This window comes from Polyodon spathula, chromosome 1, assembly GCF_017654505.1.
Source record: "Polyodon spathula isolate WHYD16114869_AA chromosome 1, ASM1765450v1, whole genome shotgun sequence".
Classification (NCBI taxonomy): domain Eukaryota; kingdom Metazoa; phylum Chordata; class Actinopteri; order Acipenseriformes; family Polyodontidae; genus Polyodon; species Polyodon spathula.
This window is the reverse complement of record NC_054534.1, coordinates 108,829,519-108,857,083: the sequence shown is the minus strand read 5'-3', so window position 1 is coordinate 108,857,083 and position 27,565 is coordinate 108,829,519. Positions and strand designations below refer to the sequence as shown.

The following is a 27,565-nucleotide window of genomic DNA, read 5'->3' as shown; positions in this document are numbered from 1 at the left end:
AACAGGACATTGAATGTTTATTATGGAGTAAAATCAATTCCTTTGCTGTGTTTTACACGCCACACATTTGCATCCTTGACTAAATTCTCTGGGGCCAATGGGTAACAATGGGTTAATAATCTATGCAATGATCTGCTGGCCAGCAGACTTTAGTGCCTTCAGCTACAAAACGTGTTGGAATAATCTAGAAATTGGAAACTGTGAGAAAAATAAACAAAAGGAAAAAACAATAAATAAATACATTTAAAACAAAACAAACAAAACAAAAAAAAAACGGGTTCTGACCAGGTTTTCGCTGTGAGCTTTCTACAGGACAGCAGATAAAGGAATTAAAATTAAGGGGAGACATTTCCTCCCTGCGCAGCTATTATGAAGTTTATTTATTATTTTATTTTTATTTTTTACAAGCCCCTTCACAGATGCCTTTTTCAGGGCTCGTGCCAGTTCTCCCTGGGGCCCTCCAGTTTAATCAGCATCAGAGAGAGGTTTAACACATGCCTTGAAATCTGTACCAGAAGGGGAATGAAAAAAAGCTTGCAATGCATACCATCCCCACCGCTGCTCCTCCAAGTAATTATCCTTCAACTTTGGCTGAACCGCTGGAAATGTCAGGGCCCTGTGTGTTGCCAATGAGAGGAAAGGTCTTGGGGTCAGGGAGAAGAACAAAGCAGGCTGCATGGTGGCTTGGTGTTACCAGCATGCTAGAAACTGTACCACCGTGGCACTGGACAACAGGAGAAAACAGCTGACAACTGCTACCTTTGCAATTTGAGGGCCCTTGTCCTGTGCTGTACATGTTATCTTCATTGGGGGTGAGTATCAGGCACAGACAGGCAGCCGTGAGGGACAGGCAGGAAAGATTACCAGAGCTTTATTGTTCACAGTTCGGGGGGTGTTCATAGTTTTCCCAGTTTTGTACTTATCAAAGTGGCCCTCCACAAATTATTAGGAGGAACAGTGGTACAGAAGTTAACTGAACTGTGGATTTAAAAATCCTAGGCAGCATGCTAAGCAAAGCAGAGACCAGGACCAGAGAGCATGATTTTTAATTGAGTGGAGACAGACTTAGGCAGGTAGGAGAGGGTGGGTAAGAAATAGGACACCGTCACAAGTATCCTTCAAGAAGCGACCACACAAAGCTCCGTGACAAATCAGCTACTGGGAACCGAAGCGAGCACGGATGGGCTCAATGACCTCCTCTGGTTCAGATGTACCTGTTTCATGGAGGCCTCACCGATCTTGTCCAAGTGCTTTTGGATGCTCTCCAGGAAGTCGAGTTCGGACATGGACAGGTCCTTGATCTCAGAGTGCACTTTGGGGATGTTCTTGCTCATGATCTTGTCCAAGTGCTTTTGGATGCTCTCCAGGAAGTCGAGTTCGGACATGGACAGGTCCTTGATCTGAGAGTGCACTTTGGGGATGTTCTTGCTCATGATCTTGTCCAAGTGCTTTAGGATGCTCTCGAGGAAGTCGAGTTCGGACATGGACAGGTCCTTGATCTCAGAGTGCACTTTGGGGATGTTCTTGCTCATGATCTTGTCCAAGTGCTTTAGGATGCTCTCCAGGAAGTCGAGTTCGGACATGGACAAGTCCTTGATCTCAGAGTGCACTTTGGGGATGTTCTTGCTCATGATCTTGTCCAAGTGCTTTAGGATGCTCTCCAGGAAGTCGAGTTCGGACATGGACAAGTCCTTGATCTCGGAGTACACTTTGGGGTTGTTCTCACTCATGATCTTGCAGAGTCGGTACTGGCTGGCCCGCGGCAGTCAGACGAGTTCCAGCTGCTCCAAGGTCTTCAGCGCCGGGTAATGTCTGAAAACAATTAAAAAGGTCATCATTTAATCATCCATTTAGTTTTTTATTTCAGAGGTGTCACTCCAGGAATCAGTACCTCAGCTGTATCGAATTGTTTTGGAAAACTACTTTGTGAATCCGAGTGCTTTGGATGACACTAACCAAGGTCTGGTACACTTGGAACAAAGTGTCTTGCACTTTGCTATGTTGGTCAGGTGTGCCTGTCATGGGGTGTATTACTTTTGTGATTTATTTTCTGTTAACCTATTGTGTACCGGTACTTGTTTTCATTCTCTTATGCTACAGTGTAAATGTGCAGAATTATACCATCAACAACATCAACAGTATTATCTTTATTTTATAAATGTTCAATGGTGTTTGTGTTTAAATGTGTGTATTAACTGAATGCAGCAAAGGGTTACATTTGGGCCTTGATTTATAATGCTTACAGTTCCATGTGAGAATGTGGACAGAATGGAGAAAACTCTGGACCATAATTGGAGGTTCAATGAATTCATTATTCCATGTGTTTTAAATAAGACAGGTGTGTACAAAAGGCTGCCCCTGGGCGGTACGTTCAGTCCTGTAAAGGCTGGGGTTTGGAAGGCGCTCCAATGGGTTGCTGCCAAAAGGAACTAAAACTGTAACTTTACGTCACTATTATGTGCTTAAAATAGTTTGCTTTCCTTTATTTTTGTTAAATGAAAGTGCTCAGTAACATTAACATAACAATTTTTTGAAGAGAAAGGGAGAGTTAGAGTTAGTGTCCTGCGCTTGCCATGGTGTCTCACAGATCTGACACACCAGCTGACTGAGGAAGGTTGTGCTGTAGCCTGGAACTTTATAAGTCTGTTACATCATAAATGGGTGGAACTACCGAAACTTCTTAGATCTAGTTATATAACAATTAAACCCGTGGTTTATATGCTGGCAATACACATCATTGTGTAGAGCCAGTATTATTATTTAACAGTAAATAAAGAACTGTTTTGAACCGTGAACTTTGTATACACCTGTGCACTGCAAACCATGCGATCAGTGTTTCAGTTGTGTTTACTACTAGCAACCCTCATAAATTTAGTAATTGTATACAGTTTCAGGCCACTAATGCCTGGTCATCATGGTTCAAAAAGGTGGCTGTGGCACGTGCTGGTTATGCTTTATTCAGGTGGTGTGGACAGTACCTTATTAATTTACTAAGGAGTGTAAGAGACACAGTCATTTTAAACAGTGTAATTCTCCAGTCAAGATGAATGCAAGATTAATTCCAAAATTCCTCTGCAGCGTTTAATATAAAACAGTTGTTATGCTAGAACTCTCCACGCTTGCATAATACTCAACTACAGAGTAAATTACGCTATACAGTCAGGAAAATTAATTTGTGACTTGCAGCAAAGGAGTGTACTGCAGTTATACAGTTTCAGTGTCTTAAAAAGAAATATCATTACACAAGATTAGTTTGCTGGCAGTTTTGACTGAAGTCTTTTGTGTTCTGTTTCCTGTAAATCTATGCAGGCCTGAAATAGTTAAGCTATCAAGGAAACTCTTTCCTCTTCATCCCAGAAGTTCCAACATATGTAAACTGCTTGCCATGTGTTATTAAACTAAATAACTTGGGTAATGCATCATCTGAAGAGGTCACACACAGTCTACTTATGAACAGACTGTTCCTTTGCACAAGCAACCTTCTGTTGTTATTGCTCTAATATCAATCGCAATCATAGTACATTTTACTGTTTAAAAGGGATAATCTGATGCAGCTAGGATATTGTGTTTGGAAGCAGTGCAGTAGGGCAATGGAATGGGATTCAAACGTTCATCCCTCTAACCTCCAAGCAGCCCTCCACAAGCAGGGTCTCAGAGCTCTGCAGATCCTGTTACACTAACACATTGGATGAGAGGGTGCTTAACTGGATAAGAGATAGCACCTTGTGCAGTTTGGTGAAGACCGCATCTAGATGCTACAAACTGTGCAAAATTAAACTTACACCATACAAGCAAAATATTAACTTATTATAAATCACAAAACAGGGGCCGAGGAACTAATGTTATTAAAAATAGAAAGTGCTGCTGTTTTTAAACTTTCACATTGTTCAAAGCCAACCTGTGCACCCCTAACTGAATGACACTTGGCGCTCAAGGGACTGTTCTGAAGAATTATCCATGTTTAATGGCAATGCAGATTCAAATTCTGGCTTCGTTTACACACACCTCCACCTGGCTGATTAAAAAGCAAGCCCCCTCTTACCCCATACTCCCGAGGATAGCCCTAAAAACAAGATGCAGCACCTTAGCACATAACTTAAATAACAGCAGCTTAAAAACAGCACGTTTCTGCAGATGATAATAAGATTCAGTCACATCATGAGCTTTTTACTTATCCTGAAGCCTATAAAACTGAAGCTTACAGAAATGTGTGTCTTTGTTAAGCTTTCACTTCCTATCCCACAACAAGATCTGGAAATGGATTTGCGGCTTTGGCCATGTTGTAATGTTTAACGCAGTGACTAAAGAGACGGGGGCTGTGAATGAAAAGGTGGCTGTGAATGAAGTGAACAGCAATCACGTGGTTTCAGCACGTGTTGGTCATGCGTTATTCAGGTGGTGTGGACAGTACCTTATTTATTTACTAAGAAGTACAGGCGACACAGTCATTGTAAACAATGTAATTCTCCAGTCAGGATGAGGGTTGGTAATGAGCAAATGAATCCCTGATCACCAACAGGAAAGTGACTCTGTTTGGTGACTGAGATGACCGTGTTACCTGGCCAGTATAAAACCCAGGACACTACTTGCGCTCGTGCACTGCAATTCTCACGAGAAATCAAACATTCAAACACTGTAGCTTGCTTGTTTGTTTGTTTATGCTGTAAGGAATCTGTGGGTTAGAGTTCATATGTAAATCAAACACTGCCGGGTTCTATCTGGCGCCTCCCTGAGGTGATTCCGAGTGGACTGTTGTGCTTGCTGGAGTTGAATGGAATGGGAGAGAGAATCTTCCTGCAATCATTCCATCTTCAATTGTGCTGTAAAACTAAAACACATGAAATAAACCTACAGGAGGCAGTGCGGTCTACTGGTTACAGTCCAGGGCTTGTAACCAGAAGGGCACCGGTTCAAATCCCACCTCTGCCACTGACTGACTGACTGACTGACTGACTGTGTGATCCTGAGCAAGTCACCTCACCTCTGTGCGCTCCATCCTGCGGATGAAATGTTAAATCAGTGTCCTATTGTAAGTGACACTGCATATAATGAACAGTTCTGTAAAGCGCTGTGTGATGAGAGAAACTATGACAAGTGCTATATAAAGATATTATTACTGCAGTTCATAAGCCAAAAACAGGAAACTGGGACTGATGGCTCCCTTCCTTGCGTCAGTGACATTTCACATTGAATTTGTATCTTACTGGAAAGCCCAAGAAACAAGCTGCATAATTACACTGACAACACTTGCCAAGATCCTAACCCCCCCAGTGTCAGCAATTAGGTAAAGGGCTGGGAAAGAAAGCTTCAGATACATTCTCATCAGGAGGCATATGGCTCTTCTCTGACAAGTACGTACCGCCCAGCCGCTATGCTTTGCTCCATCACATGTGGTTTATGTATCATCAACCACAGAATGTGGTCCAGCTGAATTGGAATGACCCACAGTCTAGAGCCATCATCACAGCTCTTTATTCGTGGTGAATGTGACGTAAATCAGTGACTTTCAAAGCCACAAAAAGAACTCCAATATGGCTCAAGGATAAGGAAGGCATTGGGGAATAGATCTTGAGTTAATGATGGAAACTTCAGCGATGAAATGCCTTTAACCAAGAAGTAAACTACTATGGTCAGGTTTATATTTTTCTACTACAGGCACCATCTGCCCCCTAGTGGTAATGTAAATAACTGCAATCTATAAAAGTGAAGAGAAACTTCTCCAGCGAGACCTGTACCATCTTCAATGAGCTGCAGTGCTTTCGTTATTCTTCAGAGAGCTGTTCTGCACAGCAGTGACTGAATGCATAGGACTGTGCATTGCTCTGATTTGGGTTTCATTACCTTGTTCATTAGTTCAAATGAGATTAAGCAGAGTACACTGATAAAGAAAAAGACAGTTCAGACTGCATTTTTGTGGACGAGTGTTAAAACTATGCAGGATGTAATATTGATTAAGTGCATACACATTCATTCATGACAGCTGTGTGTATTACTTGGAGAGATTTTCTTGTGCTGTGTAATTTGTGCCAAATGGTAACATAAACTTAAAGGGTACAAGCTGTAATTAAAGGGCTCATAAGAATATAAGATCATGAAGACATTTACAAACGTGTGGCCATGCGACCCATCATCGATTCATGTTGAGTCTGAAAGGATCCCAGGTAACTCTCCACTTCCCAACTTATTATTATTATAGTCATTTAGCAGGTGCTTTTATTCAAAGCGACTTACAGAGACTAGGGGGTGAACTATGCATCACAACTGCTGCTGCAGAGTCACTTACAATAGGACCTCGGTTTCACATCTCATCCGATGGGTCACACGCAGTCAATGTCAACCTCCTGCTAACAAACCCCTCTCTAATCACTGGATCACCAAGCCTAATCCGTCTGGGCCTAGTTTCTGTGCTGTTTTTAAAGTACTGACAATGGTTAACTGTCACCTCATTTTAAGATGTTATGGGCTTTGACCAGGTGTGCGCTATTACTGTCCCTGAAGTAGTTCATTATCTCATTTTTAGCTGTTAAACTAAGAGGAACAGTCCTCCTGTGATTGATGACCCCTGTTCTAAGTATTATGGGGGCCCAAACGGAAAACCCCTCCGAAATGTTTTAATTCAAAAGCACCCCCCAAAAAGGGTTAACACATTTTTGTGAAGGGATGAACACCCAGGAGTAATTTTAGGGGGGGAGGGGTTAATATGCAGTGGTAACTTTGAGAAGTATGGATGCTTTTTTAAAATTATGTAAAATTGCCATCATGAATTTCTTGAAAAAGTCAAAATAATGACTCTCCTTTAACATGTGTATGATTATACATTGTTTGTATTTTATACTGATTTAATCTACTTTAAATATGTTTTCTGTTTGTTATTTTGTCCGTGTAATTTGTGAAGCGCTTACACAATGTAATTTACTTCTTTAATGCGGTTCATTACAGCAGAACGTGAAAGCAAGCTTTGGGCCGCACCGACTATGCCTGCTGGCTATCTGTGTACATCAGTGATATGCAGCTCTGAAAAACAGTTTTTGGTACAGTTACATCCTTTAAAACATGCCTTATCATGCACTGAAAATATAAACCTGTGAGTATCTGTACATTGTTTGGTTGTTTCACACAGCATTTATGTGTAGCTATATAGGTCAGCGAATGAGATAGCTGAGCGAGCAAGCATGCAAATCAGTGAGAGCTAGAACACAAAAATAAAAAAAAGGCTAAGACAGAACAAATGCATCAACAGTTTACCAACTTACAGAGGCTTTCTTTATAACATGCGGTTTGTTTCAGAATCATGGAAAACTATAAGCCTGGTTCATGCAGCACTTCTGTTGCAGATGTACGCAATACATCAGAAGCAGAGCGCCAAAAGCTGTGCAGCTTCACTATTTGCCACACGGGATGCATCGTGTCGCAGCCTTTTGCCTGCACAAAGTGGTCGCAGCTGTTGTTCATATAAATACACTTTAAATACAAACTGCATTCGCGTAATTGGATAAGTATACATTCAAGTAGATGTGCTGAGCTCGAACCTCTATACAAGAGGATTAAAAAAACTAAAGCGACATCATTGCTCCATTCTCTCAACCAACAGAGAACCCGAAAGGGAGAATTTCAAACATTTAGAGAGATGCAGGTATGTGACAGGGAGAGATATTTTAGGTATGTTTGAATGACAGATGAAATGTCTGACAATCTGTTGAGGCTGTACGCATGAGCGATGCAAGATTTTAAACTACTTAAGCCTGGAACACACCGTCGCATCTCAATGGAGGAGGTCGCGTCGCAAAAAATCTCAACAGGTGAAAACATAAGGCGGCGTGATTGTGAAATCCACATGGCTGGAGACATGCATATTCTCTCTTTATTAAAAAGAAATTAGTATAAATACAACAGGCACTTGTGTGAAAATGTTAGGCATCTTAAAAGAAGTTCTAAGGTCTCATCCATTTTACCACGTGTGGCTATGTGTTCCTTTTCTCTTACTATTTTAAATTAATTGCATGTGTGGCTTATTAAAGTCATCAATTAAAATTAGTAATCACTAATTTGCCTATTTTAACAATTTTTCAAGAGTTTTCAGTTCCAGTGGTTTGATTTCATACACAAATCAAAACAGAAGCAATGGGCTGTTCTAATATATGTGCACAGTACTGCTTATTGTCCCATTTCCACTGCCTAGTGCTCGCGGCTACACGCTAGACGCTGCATAGGTCATTACGGCATGTCTACGATGTATTCTTGTTTCACGTTCCATCCATCTTCTTTTGGAGGGTTCATTTAAATTGAAGGCTGTCTAAAATTATATGTAGTGTCACAATGGAAATAGATAAACAGGGGAAACTTTCTACTGCACAATCTGGAAATTAAATGTAATGTTCCAAAGGTTAATGCATCATTTGGATCAGTACACAGTGACATTTATTTAATCTCTACTGGGGTCAGCAGAGTGTCATGCAAGTTCATTCTTTAAAAGAGTGCAAAAGGGTTGGGTTGAAATTTGAATTGGCTTCACTCACTGTAATACTTTTTGATCTATTCTAAACAGTTTTTAAGGAGCTGCCTCTTTCCAAGAAACATTCACTCTTAAAAGTCATTGTAGAGCTTTGACATGCAGTTCCACTCGCTACAGGGGTCTCAAATGTTGCCGTTTTGAAACCAGTAGTTTTTTGTTTGTTTTTTTTTACCCTGGCTGTGAAAAGCTGTGAAGCAAAGCATATCAAAGACAGTAAAGGAACTGAGGAAAAAAAAAAAAGTACTTCTTGGCTTTCATCTGTTCTTGCAGCTTATTGTACACCTCTAGAACTGAAAGAGAGAATGAAAAATATGTTTCATTACTCTTCTGCACAAAACAAAATCGTATAGGTATTGCCCATTTACCCTCATTCAGACCCCTTACTTACTAAAGACCCTGGTGTCTCTGAACAGTTAATCCTCTCCCCGTTCAGGGAAAGCTAGCTATCTGGAGAAAATTTCGAGGTACCACTCGACTTGTCAGATATCTTGCTCATTAAAATAATCAGCATATATTTAAGAGGAGACGATTATCTACTCAGGGATACCGAGATATTTACTATGTAAAGGGTCCGAGTAACGAAAAATGGGCAATGCAGTCCCCACCCCTAGTCTTGCTGTAAATTATGTATTGTTGCCATAATTTGTGCAGGTATTATTCAAGAATGCAAGGCAGTCTCTTCAGGTGCAAACGCAACTGTATCAACTCTATATGAATTCACTTCTATATTTTTCGTCGTTCAAATTTCACATTTGTTAATTTCATTAGAAATAAAATATACAAAATAAAAGTTTTTTTTGCAGTTAAACTTGCATCAAACATGATGTTCTTACAACAGGGACATTATCACTGGTCCACCCTTTCCATTATAAGATCACCACGACCTACCACACAGCCACTGTATGTGCATGTTTAAAATAAACAGACGCACGGACAGACAGCCTGACAGGATGGTTCCTTAACATATCCCTAAATTCTGATACTTCTTCAAAAGGCAGTTTCACTGACGCCCTGCAGCCCTGGATAATAGATAATTAAGGAGCGTCCTGGAAAAACTTGATAACCCACAGCTCCATTTTCCTTTAATAACCTACTGTATCCTTGCTTCTTATTACAAATCAAACACATTCTTTTTCATTTTCAAGAAAATAGTTTGACAATAATGTTAAGCAAAATTAAGTGAGTCTGAAATGGTAGGTTGTCATTTTGTTCAGAGAAGACTACTCAATTAGCTGTCTGAAATAAAACTTGATTTCAAGGTCTATCGCTCCTTTTATTTGTAGTATAACAATTTACCTACCTACCACGTGTTGCTTTTTGTGCTAACCAAAAAACAGAACAGATATTGAAATAAGACTCCCACTGCATAGCAATTAGTTCCATTCCTGATTTTACTATGGGATAAATGAGATACCTGAGCTTGTTACCTATACACACTGGCTAATCAAGTAGGTGGTAAAACTGCTATGCAGTAGGAGTCTTATTTCCATCCCTGAAAACACAGTGAAGTTCAGGCTTGGAAGAACAAGGCTCCTATTGCCCCAGTTGTAAAAGCAGCAGTTCTAGCCAAGGGAAGCTCTAGTATCTGAACTGAGAGCACCTGGGAGGCTTAGCTTGTTGACAGTAGCAGCGCTGTTTCTCTGCTGTTCCCGGCACTGCTTCAGCTCCTCCATGGTATTCAGCAGCTTGTGTAGGGAGCGGCGTGAAAAAGAAAGTGAAAACAATTTAGAAGCCAAATAAAAAAATCAAGCAATACCAGTTATATAGTTTCGCCAATAGGGGCGTACGTACAATCTGTGAAGATTCTGAATAGGAAGAAATACTCAATAATAATAAAATAGCACTGCATTGTAACTTCTGTATAACCACGAAGAACAAAATCTATATATAGTCAGCACACGGATATACAACACTCAGATACACGTCAGTCACGTTTTAATGACCTTGTATTAAGAAACAGACCTTGATTAAGATTAAGACCTTGTATTCTTAAAAAATTAAGAAAAAAAAAAAAATATATATATATATATATATATATATATATATATATATATATATATATATATATATATATATATATAAACATGGCAGGGAAGGGGTTAATTTTCCCTGCCCAGAAACATGTGCGAATGCACATTTGTTTAATTGTTTAATTTATTTTATTGTTTAATTATCACCCGAATTTTTAGTCAGTGTTCCGAAGGAGCTAGGTGTTTGTTTTTTAGTTTTTTTGTGCGTTTATTCAAAAGTGCGCGTAAGCGTGAAAACTTCCATTTGTGTGTCCTGGGTCCTGGTTTTAAAGGGGCAACGAACCGTGTGAGAGTTGCACATCTTTTACATATGGTGGCAGCATGTGTGGGCACCCCTAAAGACCCAGAAAATGGATTTTAAGGAGTTGATCGATCTGATGAATAAGAATATCGTTGCTCAACGCGAGCAAACCAAGAAATGGAGATTGGAGCTAGGGCTGCCAGAGCGGCAGCCACCCAAGTTCGAGCTGCTGCTCCAGAAATGGGAGCAGGCAGGAGAAGCCCCGCTGACTCCAGCACCTGAGGTAGAAGCCCCGCTGTCTCCAATGCCTGAGGGAGGAGCAACAAACAAGGGGGAAGAGGTGAGGTGCCCACCTCCAACACAGCCCCGATCACCACCCCAGGGAACCAGTCCGGCACTGGCAGGTACGGTCCCTTGCCCCTTGCTCCTGGACACCCTGCTGGTCTGCATGGACCTCCCTGGACTAGACCTGGAGCCCAGGAGTCTGCACCAGTGTTAGATACTGTGATGATTTCTTTTTTTATCTTTAGTTGCTTTTATGCATTATAATTTGCAATTGAACTGTGACATTACAGACTTTGAATACTGTTTTAATTGTGGAAAAAAAAATGTTTTTAATCTTTTGCCGAGTTGCATTGCCTTTTACGTTTTACGCAGTTCTTTGCATGGGTAACATATATTTCATATATATCCTCTCTTTTGGCAAGTGATATTTTCAGAATCATATCATTCTGAATTAAAATATGTCTGCTGAAAATATAGTATTGTACCAAAAAAAAAAACAATTATAATGCATTTAGATGGAAACCTACTTATGTTAAAACACAGTCCTTTCAGCTATGTATTTTTTTACATTCTCTTTTTTGTGTTCCCTGAAAAACAGACAAGGGTTGGAACGGGCCAAAATGAAATAATCAGACATGCATCACTGGTCAAGATTTTATAGGGTCGGACATGCGAGTGCTGACTGCATCACATGCATATTTCAAATAACATTTACAAAGTATAACTCTAAAATACACAGTACCATCACTAATCGCCAAAAGGTGTTTAGAAAACAGGCAAATTAGTTTCAAACATTAATTACTGAGATTGATTTAGAAACAAAAAACGAAGCATGCAAAATAAAGAACATGTGCCATGCAGTTAGTCATGGAGAGAGACAGACAACTGGAGCTGCATTCATCTTGGTACAGGAACCAGCTTCATGACTATTTTCAACTACGCGTAGGCTTTGTGTCGGTGCAGATTTTAGATTGTTATAAATTCATTTCAAGACAATGTGACAGATAACTGCACAGCTAGAGGTTCCTTGTGTATGAGACAATAGCACTCCAGTGCACACCCTACCTCCTTCCCTGCATCCTGCAGTTTGCTGTTGGTTTCTGTTACCTGACTCCGAAACAAAAAGAAACAAAACAACCACTCACAGTGCATTCGGACACTGCTACCAGCCCCCCTGTGCACAGCCCTGAACCAGGCTGGAAACGGTTAAAACTGCAACAAGCGATTATAATGTTAGGGTTAGGGTTAGGGTTAACAATGAGAAGCGCACAAAATACTGTAAGAAAAACAGTCAGCGTTTGGAGCGGTGTATTTGTTTCACCGTCCCTGGTTCATTAGAAGGCTGGTCGGAAACTATGAACACATCTTAATACATTTGAGAGTGATTCAAGTATCATGAGGAAACTGACAATTTGGTTAACCAGATCCAAGCTGTCAGTACACTTGTTTTCATTATAAAAATGTGCATATTTGTTTTACTGGCGGGACACATACGTCCCTTGTACCTTAAAGGGTTAAAGACGTCTTAATGAAGAACCAAAGCTCCACGGTCTCTGGTATTTATTTTCACTAGTCCTGATGCTAATCGACTGACCAAAGCAGCACAGCTGGCAAGCAGGCGCCAGCCTTCAAAAGACTGACTGAAAACAATAGACTGTCAGTCATTCACTCAGGCAGAGAGTAAAGACTAATCTGATTACAGCTAAACACACTGCGGACTGGTAAATAAAAAAATAAAGTAGAATACCGTTCTGTATAATCACAATACAATTGTTTTCTGTGTGGCCGTCAATGTGACTGCTCCCGGGGCTTTTAGGTATAATGTAATATATCTCCTTTATTTCTGAACTCCCACGTTTCATGATTTGTGAGAATATTTAACACATATAGACAGAAAGGTACATGAACATGCAGCCCCATATGTGTTACACGACTGGAGAAAATTACATTGACCGCTGCAGGGCTTCTAGTATTAAGTGGCTGCAGCATGGAGCCACCCCTGGCTTTTCATTCTTTTCAGGGTTCCCATCAGCCCTCGCCTGGTCTGCGGGTGTCCGACTGGGTGGCACCGTCCTTACCTTGAGTTTCTGGGCCCCGCCCCTCACTCACAGCAGCTCCGTGATGGAGTCCACGAAGTGGAAGTGGAAGTTGCACATCTCAATCTCGTGGTTGTGGTTGCGGATCCGCCCTCCAGCTTCTCCATGTTCCTGCCCATCGTACACCGACCTGGGGAAAAGGGGGCTAGATTAGAACTCGAGGTCCACTCAAAAAAAAAACATTAACAAGCAATGCTGGGCTGAGCTTGATCCTTTTGGAAGCTGTGTTTGTTCTATTTGAATATTTGTCCCAGCACTAGACATGCACTGTACAGAAAAAAAAGAACAAACCACAACACGTTTGCATAGCATGTCACACATACAACTGCCACAATCAGACCATTCAAACAACATAATACAAAAGCAGCAATTTTGAAGTTACATTAAAACCAATTAAAATAAGAAAGTCATTTTATAAAAGTACATTTTTTGTCTTGACTTGAAAACTGTAACGGTCCCAGCTTCCCTGACAAACGCAGGCAAAGCATTCCATAATTTGGGAGCTATACAAGAAAAGGCCCTCCCTCCTCCCGTGGTGAGTCCGCTGATCCTAGGAATAACCAGCAGCCCCGCATCCTGTGATCTCAGAGTGCGGTTTGGGAGATACAGGAAAGATACAGAGTCAGTAACAGGGTCAGGACTGGGAATTGATTAAAAGGGAATGGGAAATGCAGTTGGAATTCCCCTCAACTCTGGCCACTGGGTCAAGTGTTTCCCTGCAGCATGATAATTCTCTTGATCTCGGAACATCTATGACTATGCCCAGCCTTGCTAGACTTCAGAGACATGACTACAGGATGTAATTAAGGTGTCTGCACTGTAATTACGTACACATACACACAGACCCCACTTGGTCAAACTTGGCTCATGCTGTCTGCCCAGCCCCAACCAGATATCTTTTCACTTGTACTTAAATATACAGTATGCAGGATTCTTCATACATTAAATAAAAGACAAGCCCGGTCACTTATCAAAAAAAAGATATTTCAGGTAAGGTGTATAAGGGTTGGTATTGGCTTGCAGCAGCAGCAGCAGTAGTTTCTGAAGTCCACATACTTTGCAAATCAGAAACAGCATTGCACATGATCCATAACAAACCAACTGGAATTCTGTGATAAAACCAAAGAAGAAACTTAGTCTAGTTGACAAACTTTTTGTCCAATGTCTTCATGAGTCAACAGCTTGGATGTGTTGAAAAAGGGAGGTCCCACACCTGGAACGCATCTCTAACTGAAACAGCGACAGCGAGTGGGAGGGGAAGCGACAGCGAGTGGGAGAAGTACAGGCGTGGAAAAGTACAGAGCAGTTTCGAAGCAGAAAGGAGAAATTGCATCTTGAATTGCTTTAATCAGAAAACAGAAAACATTGGGGAAACACAGCAGCAGCTCAAAGTCAAACAGCCGCGTGTGTTTTTCTGATAACAAACAAGCTGAAACTCGGAGCAGCTGATTCAAATTCAGCGCCGTTTTGAGACACGGGCGAGGGGAGGAGCCGACAGCACAGCAGAACAACGCAGTTAAACGAGGCAGTCTTCCCAGCGACAGCGAGTGGAAGCGACAGCGAGTGGGAGAAGTACAGGCGTGGAAAAGTACAGAGCAGTTTAGAAGCAGAAAGGAGAAATTGCATCTTGAATTGCTTTAATCAGAAAACAGAGGACATTGGGGAAACACAGCAGCAGCTCAAAGTCAAACAGCCGCGTGTGTTTTTCTGATAACAAACAAGCTGAAACTCGGAGCAGCTGATTCAAATTCAGCGCCGTTTTGAGACACGGGCGAGGGGAGGAGCCGACAGCACAGCAGAACAACGCAGTTAAACGAGGCAGTCTTCCCAGCGACAGCGAGTGGAAGCGACAGCGAGTGGGAGAAGTACAGGCGTGGAAAAGTACAGAGCAGTTTAGAAGCAGTTTGAAAGCAGGTTGACGGCTGCAGAAGAAACTAAACTTCAAAAAAAAAAAAAAACTCAACATGGTCTTCAAGCCTGTAATCTGTGACACCTGCTTGATGTGGGAAATCCGAGAAAACCCAGCGGAGCTAAACCAAGTGTGCGTAAAGTGCCGCGCGATCCAGGATTTGCATAAACTAGTAAGTATGCTAGAAATGGAGCTGGAAGAAGTGAGACAGCAACAGGATCTTGAGGAACTGGCACACCCACAATTCATGGAAGTCTGCATCACCCCTAACAGACTGAAAGCCACCAGGGAGATAGAAGGTCAGAACAGCTGGGTTCAGGTAGGCAGAAGCAGGGAAAAAAAGAAACTTCGTCAAACACAACCACCAGAAATCAAAACAACCAACAGATTTGAGTCACTTCAGAATTTTGATGAGCAGAACCAACAACAAGAGAATGAAAGGAACAACATCCAGGACCCCATTGACAGTGGTGACCAGACAGCAAAAAGAAGGGAGGTCATGATTGTTGGGGACTCCATATTGAGAAACACAGCAAGTTCAGTTCGCAGTTTGGACCCCCTTACTACAACAGTGTGCTGCCTTCCGGGAGCCTCGGTCAAGCACATCACTGAGAACGTGGACAGGCTCCTAGAACGAACAGGAGACGACCCGGTAGTAGTCGTCCACATCGGTACAAACAACATTGGAAGAGACAGACCAAAATCCCTGCAAAACAAATTCAGAGAGCTAGGAAGGAAATTAAAAGAGAAAACCAAAACTGTGGTATTTTCTGGTATACTACCCGCACCTTGCAAAGGACCATATGGACAGCTGGAAATAATTAATCAAAACGCATGGCTGAAGACGTGGTGCACACGGGAAGGCTTCACCTATCTTGATCATTGGACCACATTCTACAACGAGGACTATCTGTATAGACGGGATGGACTGCATTTAAATAACAAGGGAACTAGTCTACTCGGAGAAAAGATCCTCGAGCAGGTTCGGAAGCATTTAAACTAGAAAGGAAGGGGGGAGAAATCAACAAAAAAACAGAAGGGAGACCGCATCAAAACAAGAACAACAACTCAGGTAAGACAACCATTAAATGTATTTATCTAAATGCTAGAAGTATCAGAAACAAAATTCTAGAACTTGAAGCTACTGCACTAACAGGTAACTATGATGTGATAGGTGTTACAGAAACGTGGTTATCTGAGAGTGATGGGGACGAATATAATATTTGTGGGTATACACTGTATAGGAAAGACAGGCAGGACAGAAGAGGAGGAGGGGTAGCGCTATACATAAGAAACAGTCTTGAAGCCCAGGTGTTAAACCTGGACAAAGAAAATAAAACCGAATCAATATGGGTCAGAATAACAGACAAAAATTCAAAAGGCATAATAATAGGAGCATGCTATAGACCGCCAGATTCAGACGGTGAGCACAATAATCTGTTATACAATGACATTAGAAATGTGTGTAGCAAAGGAGAAGCCATACTAATGGGGGATTTCAACTTCCCCCAAATAAAATGGGAAAACCCGGTGGGTAGCGCGAAGGATGAAATAGAAATGGTGGAAATGACAAATGACTGCTTCCTAACACAATTTGTCAAGGCACCCACTAGAGGGGAGGCATGCCTTGATTTAGTCTTTTCAAATAATGAAGATAGAATAACTAAAACAGAGGTCAGAGAACCACTGGCAAACTCAGACCACAACATGGTCTCATTTGAAGTGTTTTTTAAATCCCCAAAAGTAAAGACTAAAGTTAAGGTTTACAATTTTAGAAAAGCAAACTATGAAGGCATGAAACAGAGACTAACAGAAGTAGATTGGAGTAAAATAGAGAAAACACCCACAGAAGAAGGATGGTTGTTCTTCAAAAATGTAGTACTAGAGGCGCAAAACAATTATATCCCTAAAGTAGACAAATCTAAATGTAAAACTAAATTGCCAAAATGGTTTAATAGATCAATTAAAAAAAATATTCAGCGAAAAAAGGCACTTTACAGAGCATTAAAAAAGGACCAAAAAGAAAGTACGCAGAAAGAGTACACGGAACTGCAAATGCAAGTCAAAAAGGAAGTTAGAAAGGCCAAGAGAGAAATAGAAATGAACATTGCTAAGGGAGCTAAAACCAATTCCAAAATGTTTTTCCAATATTACAACAGCAAGAGAACATTCAAAGAGGAGATTAAATGTTTAAGAGATACAAATGGCAAAATCGTAGAGGAAGAAAAAAAAATAGCAAATATATTAAATGATTACTTTTCACAAGTTTTTACAAAGGAAGATACTGACAACATGCCCCACATGTCATCCAGTTCCTATCCAGTTTTAAATAACTTTAGCATAACTGAGGCAGAAGTGTTAAAGGGACTAGGAGCTCTTAAAATAAACAAATCCCCTGGGCCGGATGAGATCCTCCCAGTAGTACTCAAAGAAATGAAAGAAGTAATTTACAAACCGCTAACCAAGATCATGCAGCAGTCTCTTGACACAGGGGTGGTACCGACAGACTGGAAAATTGCAAACGTAATACCGATCCACAAAAAGGGAAACAAAACTGAACCAGGTAACTACAGACCAGTAAGCCTGACTTCTATTATATGCAAACTTATGGAAACTATAATAAGATCCAAAATGGAAAATTACCTATATGGTAACAGGGTACTGGGAGACAGTCAACATGGTTTTAGGAAAGGGAGATCGTGCCTAACTAACTTGCTTGATTTTTTTGAGGATGCAACATCGATAATGGATAATTGCAAAGCATATGACATGGTTTATTTAGATTTCCAGAAAGCTTTTGACAAAGTCCCGCACAAAAGATTAATTCTCAAACTGAACGCAGTTGGGATTCAAGGAAACACATGTACATGGATTAGGGAGTGGTTAACATGTAGAAAACAGAAAGTACTGATTAGAGGAAAAACCTCAGAATGGAGTGTGGTAACCAGCGGTGTACCACAGGGATCAGTATTAGGTCCTCTGCTATTCCTAATCTACATTAATGATTTAGATTCTGGTATAGTAAGCAAACTTGTTAAATTTGCAGACGACACAAAAGTAGGAGGAGTGGCAAACACTGTTGCAGCAGCAAAGGTCATTCAAAATGATCTAGACAAGATTCAGAACTGGGCAGACACATGGCAAATGACATTTAATAGAGAAAAGTGTAAGGTACTGCACGCAGGAAATAAAAATGTACATTATAAATATCATATGGGAGATATTGAAATTGGAGAAGGAATCTATGAAAAAGACCTAGGAGTTTTTGTTGACTCAGAAATGTCTTCATCTAGGCAATGTGGGGAAGCTATAAAAAAGGCTAACAAGATACTCGGATACATTGTGAAAAGTGTTGAATTTAAATCAAGGGAAGTAATGTTAAAACTGTACAATGCACTTGTAAGACCTCATCTTGAATATTGTGTTCAGTTCTGGTCACCTCGCTATAAAAAAGATATTGCTGCTCTAGAAAGAGTGCAAAGAAGAGCGACCAGAATTATTCCGGGCTTAAAAGGCATGTCATATGCAGACAGGCTAAAAGAATTGAATCTGTTCAGTCTTGAACAAAGAAGACTACGTGGCGACCTAATTCAAGCATTCAAAATTCTAAAAGGTATTGACAGTGTCGACACAAGGGACTTTTTCAGCCTGAAAAAAGAAACAAGGACCAGGGGTCACAAATGGAGTTTAGAAAAAGGGGCATTCAGAACAGAAAATAGGAGACACTTTTTTACACAGAGAATTGTGAGGGTCTGGAATCAACTCCCCAGTAATGTTGTTGAAGCTGACACCCTGGGATCCTTCAAGAAGCTGCTTGATGAGATTTTGGGATCAATAAGCTACTAACAACCAAACGAGCAAGATGGGCCGAATGGCCTCCTCTCGTTTGTAAACTTTCTTATGTTCTTATGTTCTTAACACTTTTTAGAAAGCTAACCCTACTGTAGCAGCTTCCACGCAATCTGGCTTTGAGCACCCCTTTTATCCATTGGGCCAGATACATTGACATTCAATTAATCAACTACCTTTCTTCCAAATTGCTGACTATCTTATAAACCAAAATATAAACCAAACTTCCGTTTGCAAAAACAAAAGGGGTCCTTGTCACAGCATGCCTCTCAGAGAACCTGATAGTGTTGAAACTTCCCCTCTAAGTATTCAGTGATTCTAAGCAGTAATGAGAAATGTTTTAGGTAATTAGTCATAAAAATAGGGAACAGTTCTGCAAGAGCCTATAAAGTTACTTTTCACTAATTCCATGTTTTATTAAGAGCTTGATTAGCCACAGTGTATATGTAACAAGCTCAGGTGTGTCTTATTAAGCGTATAGTAAAACCAGAAATGGATCAAGTCTTATTCCCATCCCTAGATTTGGTTACATGATTTTAACTGTCTGAGCAATAGGCTCTAGGCTCTCTGGTACTGTACCATCGGCAGGTAGGCTAGGCTATGGAGCTTGTTTACTTAGACAAGGGCAAATACAACCACAAAATCAGTCCACGCACAAACAGTGCATATAGAAAGTCTACACCCCATTTCAAATTGTCCACCTTTTGTAGCCTTATAGCCTGGTATTAAAATGCATTAAAATAGTTTTTTTTTTTTTTTAATTTATCTACACATCCTACCCCACAACTTCTAAGTGAAAAAAATATTTTAGAAATTTGTAGAAAATGTATTAAAAATAAAAACTGAAATAGCTTGGTTGGATACGTGTCCACCCCCCCTTGTAATAGCAATCCTAAATTAGCTCAGGTGTAACCAATTGCCTCCAAAATCATACACCAAGTGGCCTCCACCTGTTTTAAATTGTAGTTATTCACATGATTTCAGAATAAATTCAGTAGTCCCTGTAGGTTCCCTCTGCTGGTTACTGCATTTCAAAGCAAAGCAAAGACTACCATGAGCACCAAGGCGCATTCAAAAGAACTCTGGGACAAAGTTGTTGAAAGTCACAGATCAGGGGATGGGTATAAAAAAAAAATATCAAAGGCCTTGAATATCCCCTGGAGCATAGTCAAGACGATTATTAAGAAGTGGAAGATGTATGGCACCACCAAGACCCTGCCTAGATCAGGCCGTCCCTCCAGACTGGATGACCGAGCAAGGAGGAGACTGATCAGAGAGGCTACCAAGAGGTCAATTGCAAGAGCTATAGGCTTTTATGGCCAAAACTGGTCAAAGTGTGCATGTGACAACAATATCCCAAGCACTCCACAAATCTGGCCTGTATGATAGGGTGGCAAGAAGGAAGCCATTACTCCAAAAAGCCCACCTTGAATCCAGTTTGAAGTATGCAAAAAAACACTCTGGAGATTCTGTAGCCATGTGGCAAAAAAGTTTTGTGGTGTGACGAAACTAAAATGGAACTTTTTGGCCTAAATGCAAAGCGCTATGTTTGGCATAAACCCAACACAGCGCATCACCTAAAGAACACCATCCCTACTGTGAAGCATGGTGGTGGCAGCATCATGCATAGGGGATGCTTCTCATTGGCAGGGACTGGGGCACTTGTCAGGACAGAAGGGAAAATGAACGCAGCAAAGAACATAGAAGTCCTTGAGGGAAACCTGCTGCCATCTGCAAAAAAGCTGAAACTGGGACGGAAGTTTGCATTTCAGCATGACAATAACCCAAAGTACACAGCCAAAGCTAAGGAACAAAAAGGTAAATGTCCTTGAGTAACCCAGTCAGAGCCCTGACCTAAATCCAATCGAAAATTTGTGTCGTGACTTCAAGATTGCTGTCCATAAATAAGTGGTTAAATGTTGAATAATATGCCAGATGAATAATTGGTCACAAGACAAATTTCACCAACTGCATTTTTTTTTGTGTGTTAATTTTAGTAATTTATCATCAGTAGTCCGTCACGTATCCGACTTCTCTGGTGCCACAGGGATGGATATTATACAAAGGAAGAGGTTTGGCAATTGCCTCCAAGCAGTTTTTCTAATTGGTGCCACAGAAAGATTGACACTAAGGCGGGTTTTACTCTCGCTCAATCTGGTGCTTCATTGGTGCACTGTGTGTTCATGCTGTAATAGGCGTGGCACAGTATCCAGTCCACATGATACGATAGATAATACAAAACAAAACCGGCGTACTACAAAAAGTTCAATGCTTCACCATGGAATGAAAACATTCAGAAATGACTGTGAATGGAGCTACTGATGGCAGTAAAAAGCAAAACATCCATAACAACATTTGCTACAGAGTGGGCCGAACAGAGCGTGACCACGTTATCCCGAGGGCAGTGAGTGCGAATCGTGAGTGCAGCAGTTTGAAATCGATGGAAGATTATCCCAGTAATCAACTGCAAACTAAATATTTTTTTCAATACAACTTTTTGTCCACTAAACATCTGTCTTTAAATATTCGAGTATGTTTGAGTAGGTTTGTGTTTACAGAGTTCTAAAGTCACTACATACTTCAGAAGACAATGAAGCCTGTCGTGTTAATCATAATAACTTCTCAAAATATTATATAAATCTAACAAAATGTAATTCTTTGGATTGTACCATTTGCCCTGATTACATTCAGCACAAAAAACATACAAATTCTGAGTGGATTTTATTGTATAACAGTTTAAGACAAGCGGCCACTGAATTGCCAGACTTTTGTAGAAGGTGATGGATTTCGAGGTGTGATGAAATCTGTTGAGCCATATGGTGCTAAAAAAATAAATAATAATAAATAAGCCTAATGAGAAATTGGCCTTTTTAAAAGCATTTGTATTATTTATCCCAGTAAATGTCTCTCTTTGTATTTGTACTGCACTACTGAGATGTACCTGTGCTGGTCCTGTGGGTACAAAGTGAATAAACTAAACTTTTAATTTTTTTACATTATATTCCAACAACAAAACCAAACCAAGAATAATTTAAAACATTTAAAAGAAAAAAAACACTGCTTACACGTGTTACATAATCTATCAAATGCACACATTCCAATACACTGTATATTAACTCTACTGTTCAGGAATTGGGGCCACAAACAGGAAATCCATATATATATATATATATATATATATATATATATATATATATATATATATATATATATATATATATATATAGATATATAGATAGATAGATAGATAGATAGATAGATAGATATACCCTGCTGTTGACAAATTACACAGAAACTTTTGTTTAAAAAAAAAAAAAAAAGTGTAAAAGTGTACCAGTAAACTAAAGCACACACATCATTACTTTACACATATGTATTCTGTGCAGTAATATTGAAAACAAACTTCCTTTTAAAATCATGTTATACGTATTCACAGGGATGTAAGGCTAAATAAATGTCAGTCACCGTCTGGAGCGTTCTCTTTATTATGGACGTTTGCATTTTACTGCCATCAGAAAAGGTTACTACACACGAGACGCAATGCGGCAAGCAAAACTGTGCAGTGATGCGTCAAAATGAGTAGAACCTATACTTTTGATAAGTATCTTTCACACCACAGGCAACGCGACGCAGGAGCAGCAGCGGGGAGGCACTGGAGCAACGAAAAATAAATGGGATTGAATAGGATATTGAGCAATCATTGAACAACAGTGCATGAGGTCCAGCACGGTGAAGCAGTGTCCAGAATGATGAAGCAATCAGAGAACAGCCTCAATGCACGCAGTCCAGCAGGGTGAAGCAGTGTCCAGAGTGATGGATCAATCAGAGAACAGCCTCAATGCACGCGGTCCAGCAGGGTGAAGCAGTGTCCAGAGTGATGGATCAATCAGAGAACAGCCTCAATGCACGCGGTCCAGCAGGGTGAAGCAGTGTCCAGAGTGATGGATCAATCAGAGAACAGCCTCAATGCACGCGGTCCAGCAGGGTGAAGCAGTGTCCAGAGTGATGGATCAATCAGAGAACAGCCTCAATGCACGCGGTCCAGCAGGGTGAAGCAGTGTCCAGAGTGATGGATCAATCAGAGAACAGCCTCAATGCACGCGGTCCAGCAGGGTGAAGCAGTGTCCAGAGTGATGGATCAATCAGAGAACAGCCTCAATGCACGCGGTCCAGCAGGGTGAAGCAGTGTCCAGAGTGATGGATCAATCAGAGAACAGCCTCAATGCACGCGGTCCAGCAGGGTGAAGCAGTGTCCAGAGTGATGGATCAATCAGAGAACAGCCTCAATGCACGCGGTCCAGCAGGGTGAAGCAGTGTCCAGAGTGATGGATCAATCAGAGAACAGCCTCATCAGAGAACAGCCAGCAGGGTGAAGCAGTGTCCAGTGTCCAGAGTGATGATCAAATCAGAGAACAGCCTCAATGCACGCGGTCCAGCAGGGTGAAGCAGTGTCCAGAGTGATGGATCAATCAGAGAACAGCCTCAATGCACGCGGTCCAGCAGGGTGAAGCAGTGTCCAGAGTGATGGATCAATCAGAGAACAGCCTCAATGCACGCGGTCCAGCAGGGTGAAGCAGTGTCCAGAGTGATGGATCAATCAGAGAACAGCCTCAATGCACGCGGTCCAGCAGGGTGAAGCAGTGTCCAGAGTGATGGATCAATCAGAGAACAGCCTCAATGCACGCGGTCCAGCAGGGTGAAGCAGTGTCCAGAGTGATGGATCAATCAGAGAACAGCCTCAATGCACGCGGTCCAGCAGGGTGAAGCAGTGTCCAGAGTGATGGATCAATCAGAGAACAGCCTCAATGCACGCGGTCCAGCAGGGTGAAGCAGCGTCCAGAATGATGGAAGTTAGTTCAATCAGAGAACAGCTTCAGTGCACGTGTCCAGCAGGGTGAAGCAGTGTCCAGAGTGATGGATCAATCAGAGAACAGCCTCAATGCACGCGGTCCAGCAGGGTGAAGCAGTGTCCAGAGCGATGGATCAATCAGAGAACAGCCTCAACGCACGCGGTCCAGCATGGATCAATCAGAGAACAGCTTCAATGCACGTGGTCCAGCAGGGTGAAGCAGTGTCCAGAGTGATGGATCAATCAGAGAACAGCCTCAATGCACGCGGTCCAGCAGGGTGAAGCAGTGTCCAGAGTGATGGATCAATCAGAGAACAGCCTCAATGCACGCGGTCCAGCAGGGTGAAGCAGTGTCCAGAGTGATGGATCAATCAGAGAACAGCCTCAATGCACGCGGTCCAGCAGGGTGAAGCAGAGTGTCCAGAATGATGGAACAGCCTCAATGCACGCGGTCCAGCAGGGTGAAGCAGTGTCCAGAGTGATGGATCAATCAGAGAACAGCCTCAATGCACGTCCAGCAGGGTGAAGCAGTGTCCAGAGTGATGGATCAATCAGAGAACAGCCTCAATGCACGCGGTCCAGCAGGGTGAAGCAGTGTCCAGAGTGATGGATCAATCAGAGAACAGCCTCAATGCACGCGGTCCAGCAGGGTGAAGCAGTGTCCAGAGTGATGGATCAATCAGAGAACAGCCTCAATGCACGCGGTCCAGCAGGGTGAAGCAGTGTCCAGAGTGATGGATCAATCAGAGAACAGCCTCAATGCACGCGGTCCAGCAGGGTGAAGCAGTGTCCAGAGTGATGGATCAATCAGAGAACAGCCTCAACGCACGCGGTCCAGCAGGGTGAAGCAGTGTCCAGAGTGATGGATCAATCAGAGAACAGCCTCAATGCACGCGGTCCAGCAGGGTGAAGCAGTGTCCAGAGTGATGGATCAATCAGAGAACAGCCTCAATGCACGCGGTCCAGCAGGGTGAAGCAGTGTCCAGAGTGATGGATCAATCAGAGAACAGCCTCAATGCACGCGGTCCAGCAGGGTGAAGCAGTGTCCAGAGTGATGGATCAATCAGAGAACAGCCTCAATGCACGCGGTCCAGCAGGGTGAAGCAGTGTCCAGAGTGATGGATCAATCAGAGAACAGCCTCAACGCACGCGGTCCAGCAGGGTGAAGCAGTGTCCAGAGTGATGGATCAATCAGAGAACAGCCTCAATGCACGCGGTCCAGCAGGGTGAAGCAGTGTGAGTGATGGATCAATCAGAGAACAGCCTCAATGCACGCGGTCCAGCAGGGTGAAGCAGTGTCCAGAGTGATGGATCAATCAGAGAACAGCCTCAATGCACGCGGTCCAGCAGGGTGAAGCAGTGTCCAGAGTGATGGATCAATCAGAGAACAGCCTCAATGCACGCGGTCCAGCAGGGTGAAGCAGTGTCCAGAGTGATGGAACAGCCTCAATCAGAGAACAGCCTCAATGCACGCGGTCCAGCAGGGTGAAGCAGTGTCCAGAGTGATGGATCAATCAGAGAACAGCCTCAATGCACGCGGTCCAGCAGGGTGAAGCAGTGTCCAGAGTGATGGATCAATCAGAGAACAGCCTCAATGCACGCGGTCCACGCAGGGGTGAAGCAGTGTCCAGAGTGATGGATCAATCAGAGAACAGCCTCAATGCACGCGGTCCAGCAGGGTGAAGCAGTGTCCAGAGTGATGGATCAATCAGAGAACAGCCTCAATGCACGCGGTCCAGCAGGGTGAAGCAGTGTCCAGAGTGATGGAGTGATGGATCAATCAGAGAACAGCCTCAATGCACGCGGTCCAGCAGGGTGAAGCAGTGTCCAGAGTGATGGATCAATCAGAGAACAGCCTCAATGCACGCGGTCCAGCAGGGTGAAGCAGTGTCCAGAGTGATGGATCAATCAGAGAACAGCCTCAATGCACGCGGTCCAGCAGGGTGAAGCAGTGTCCAGAGTGATGGATCAATCAGAGAACAGCCTCAATGCACGCGGTCCAGCAGGGTGAAGCAGTGTCCAGAGTGATGGATCAATCAGAGAACAGCCTCAATGCACGCGGTCCAGCAGGGTGAAGCAGTGTCCAGAGTGATGGATCAATCAGAGAACAGCCTCAATGCACGCGGTCCAGCAGGGTGAAGCAGTGTCCAGAGTGATGGATCAATCAGAGAACAGCCTCAATGCACGCGGTCCAGCAGGGTGAAGCAGTGTCCAGAGTGATGGATCAATCAGAGAACAGCCTCAATGCACGCGGTCCAGCAGGGTGAAGCAGTGTCCAGAGTGATGGATCAATCAGAGAACAGCCTCAATGCACGCGGTCCAGAAGGGTGAACCATTATGCAAAATGGGATTAAATAGGCAAGGGATTAAATAGCCAAAATGCAGTACAGGGGTAGTCGCTCAGTAACCAGGTACAAACAGCTGCCTCATCGATCTGTCAAGCTTTTTTTACTGCAATAAAGTGCTGCCTTTTCACTGAAATCTATGTGAATGGCACGTAACGAGATCCAAACAGCTGAGTCTGCACGGGATATACGGCGTGCTTAACACAGTATAAACAATGCCTTTGTTACTGAAATCAATGGAGATGCAAACGCTGTTTGTCGGATATAAACGACTACCCGAAATAACCCTGTACAGTGTACGTGGTGGCAACTGTACCACAGAAATTCAATGACCAACGTCTTCTATTGAACACACTGAGAAGGCCTTCTAGTCCGAACATTATCTATTTTTTTTTTTTAATCTAATGATAACTAATAATAAAATCAGAACACGAGCTGCGTTTGTTACTTTTCTAAAACACATCCCTTATAAAAAGAAAAAAAGAGTAAGAAAGAAAAATGTTATATATAAACTTGCTTTACCTCTCAGTGCTTACAGTACCATGCTTTATTACACTTTGCTATGCTTTTTCCGTGGTAAACTTTAGAAAAGGGCCACTGCACGCTAAAGGACAAAAATAAGTGTCTTGCACAAACTGTTTCCTATGCAATAATACAGTCAGGACGTCAGGACAAACACTATGGACGTCAGAAAGCACGCTATGCAACATGAAACGTAAACATAAAAACACTCACCCTGTTTGACAGAAATTACAATAACGACAAGTTTTGCTTCTTTTAAAACACATAACGGTAAAACCAACCGTTCTTCTGTGAATCAGTAACTGCATGCAGTTTAAGCCGCAAAACTATCATTCATTACTGAAGTTACATTTCGATTAGTACAATGTAGTTCTAGTACTTCACAACGCCTGGCTCTGTAAGTATATGTTATTATCGCATACATACAGTTAAAAAACATGTAGATAGCGTGCAGCCACAACACACGCCAATCAGTCAAACGTGTGTACACAAGACTGGTAAGCACCACTCCAGTGTGTACAGAGCTCTATGCAATACAGTAGAACACCCAGTTGCATTTTAGGGACACCTCCTATAGCAGATCACCACGCATTTGAGTGATGCACCGCTTGATTCTCGGGAGCCACAAGTTTAGACAAACAATCCTGAGAACTGCCCGGGACACACAGATTTTGGGAGACTCCGGAGGACTCGGGGTTGGCGAGTGTGTGAGTGCCTTGCTGCTGCTCAGTCTCCGTACACAGACCCGCTACACCCGCACGATCCCAGCCACTGACAGCTGTTCCTTCCTTACCTGAGGGTGGGCCCGATACAATTGAATTAGTGCTCTCAAGCTCCCGCAGGATCGGCTCGTACTCCGCCGCTGCCACCAAACTCGCCATCTTCTCATGCCCGAGTAACCACAGAGTGGATCGCATCACGGGGTAA

General features: G+C 42.3%; 1 protein-coding gene across 3 annotated transcripts; it reads right to left on the bottom strand.

Moving 5' to 3' along the window:
* Positions 1–27,565, bottom strand: LOC121313062 (exocyst complex component 6B-like). Of its 3 annotated transcripts, XM_041245326.1 has the most exons (5): positions 27,432–27,565; positions 13,147–13,294; positions 10,113–10,197; positions 8,757–8,802; positions 1–1,812 (listed from the first exon to the last, which is right to left on the bottom strand). In XM_041245326.1, the coding sequence occupies exon 5, from the start codon at positions 1,728–1,730 to the stop codon at positions 1,152–1,154; it is 579 nt and encodes a 192-aa protein (XP_041101260.1). In that variant the 5' UTR covers positions 1,731–1,812; positions 8,757–8,802; positions 10,113–10,197; positions 13,147–13,294; positions 27,432–27,565; the 3' UTR covers positions 1–1,151. The 3 variants fall into 3 exon arrangements, with proteins under 3 accessions (XP_041101260.1, XP_041101353.1, XP_041101172.1); XM_041245419.1 differs by lacking the exon at positions 8,757–8,802; XM_041245238.1 differs by lacking the exons at positions 8,757–8,802; positions 10,113–10,197.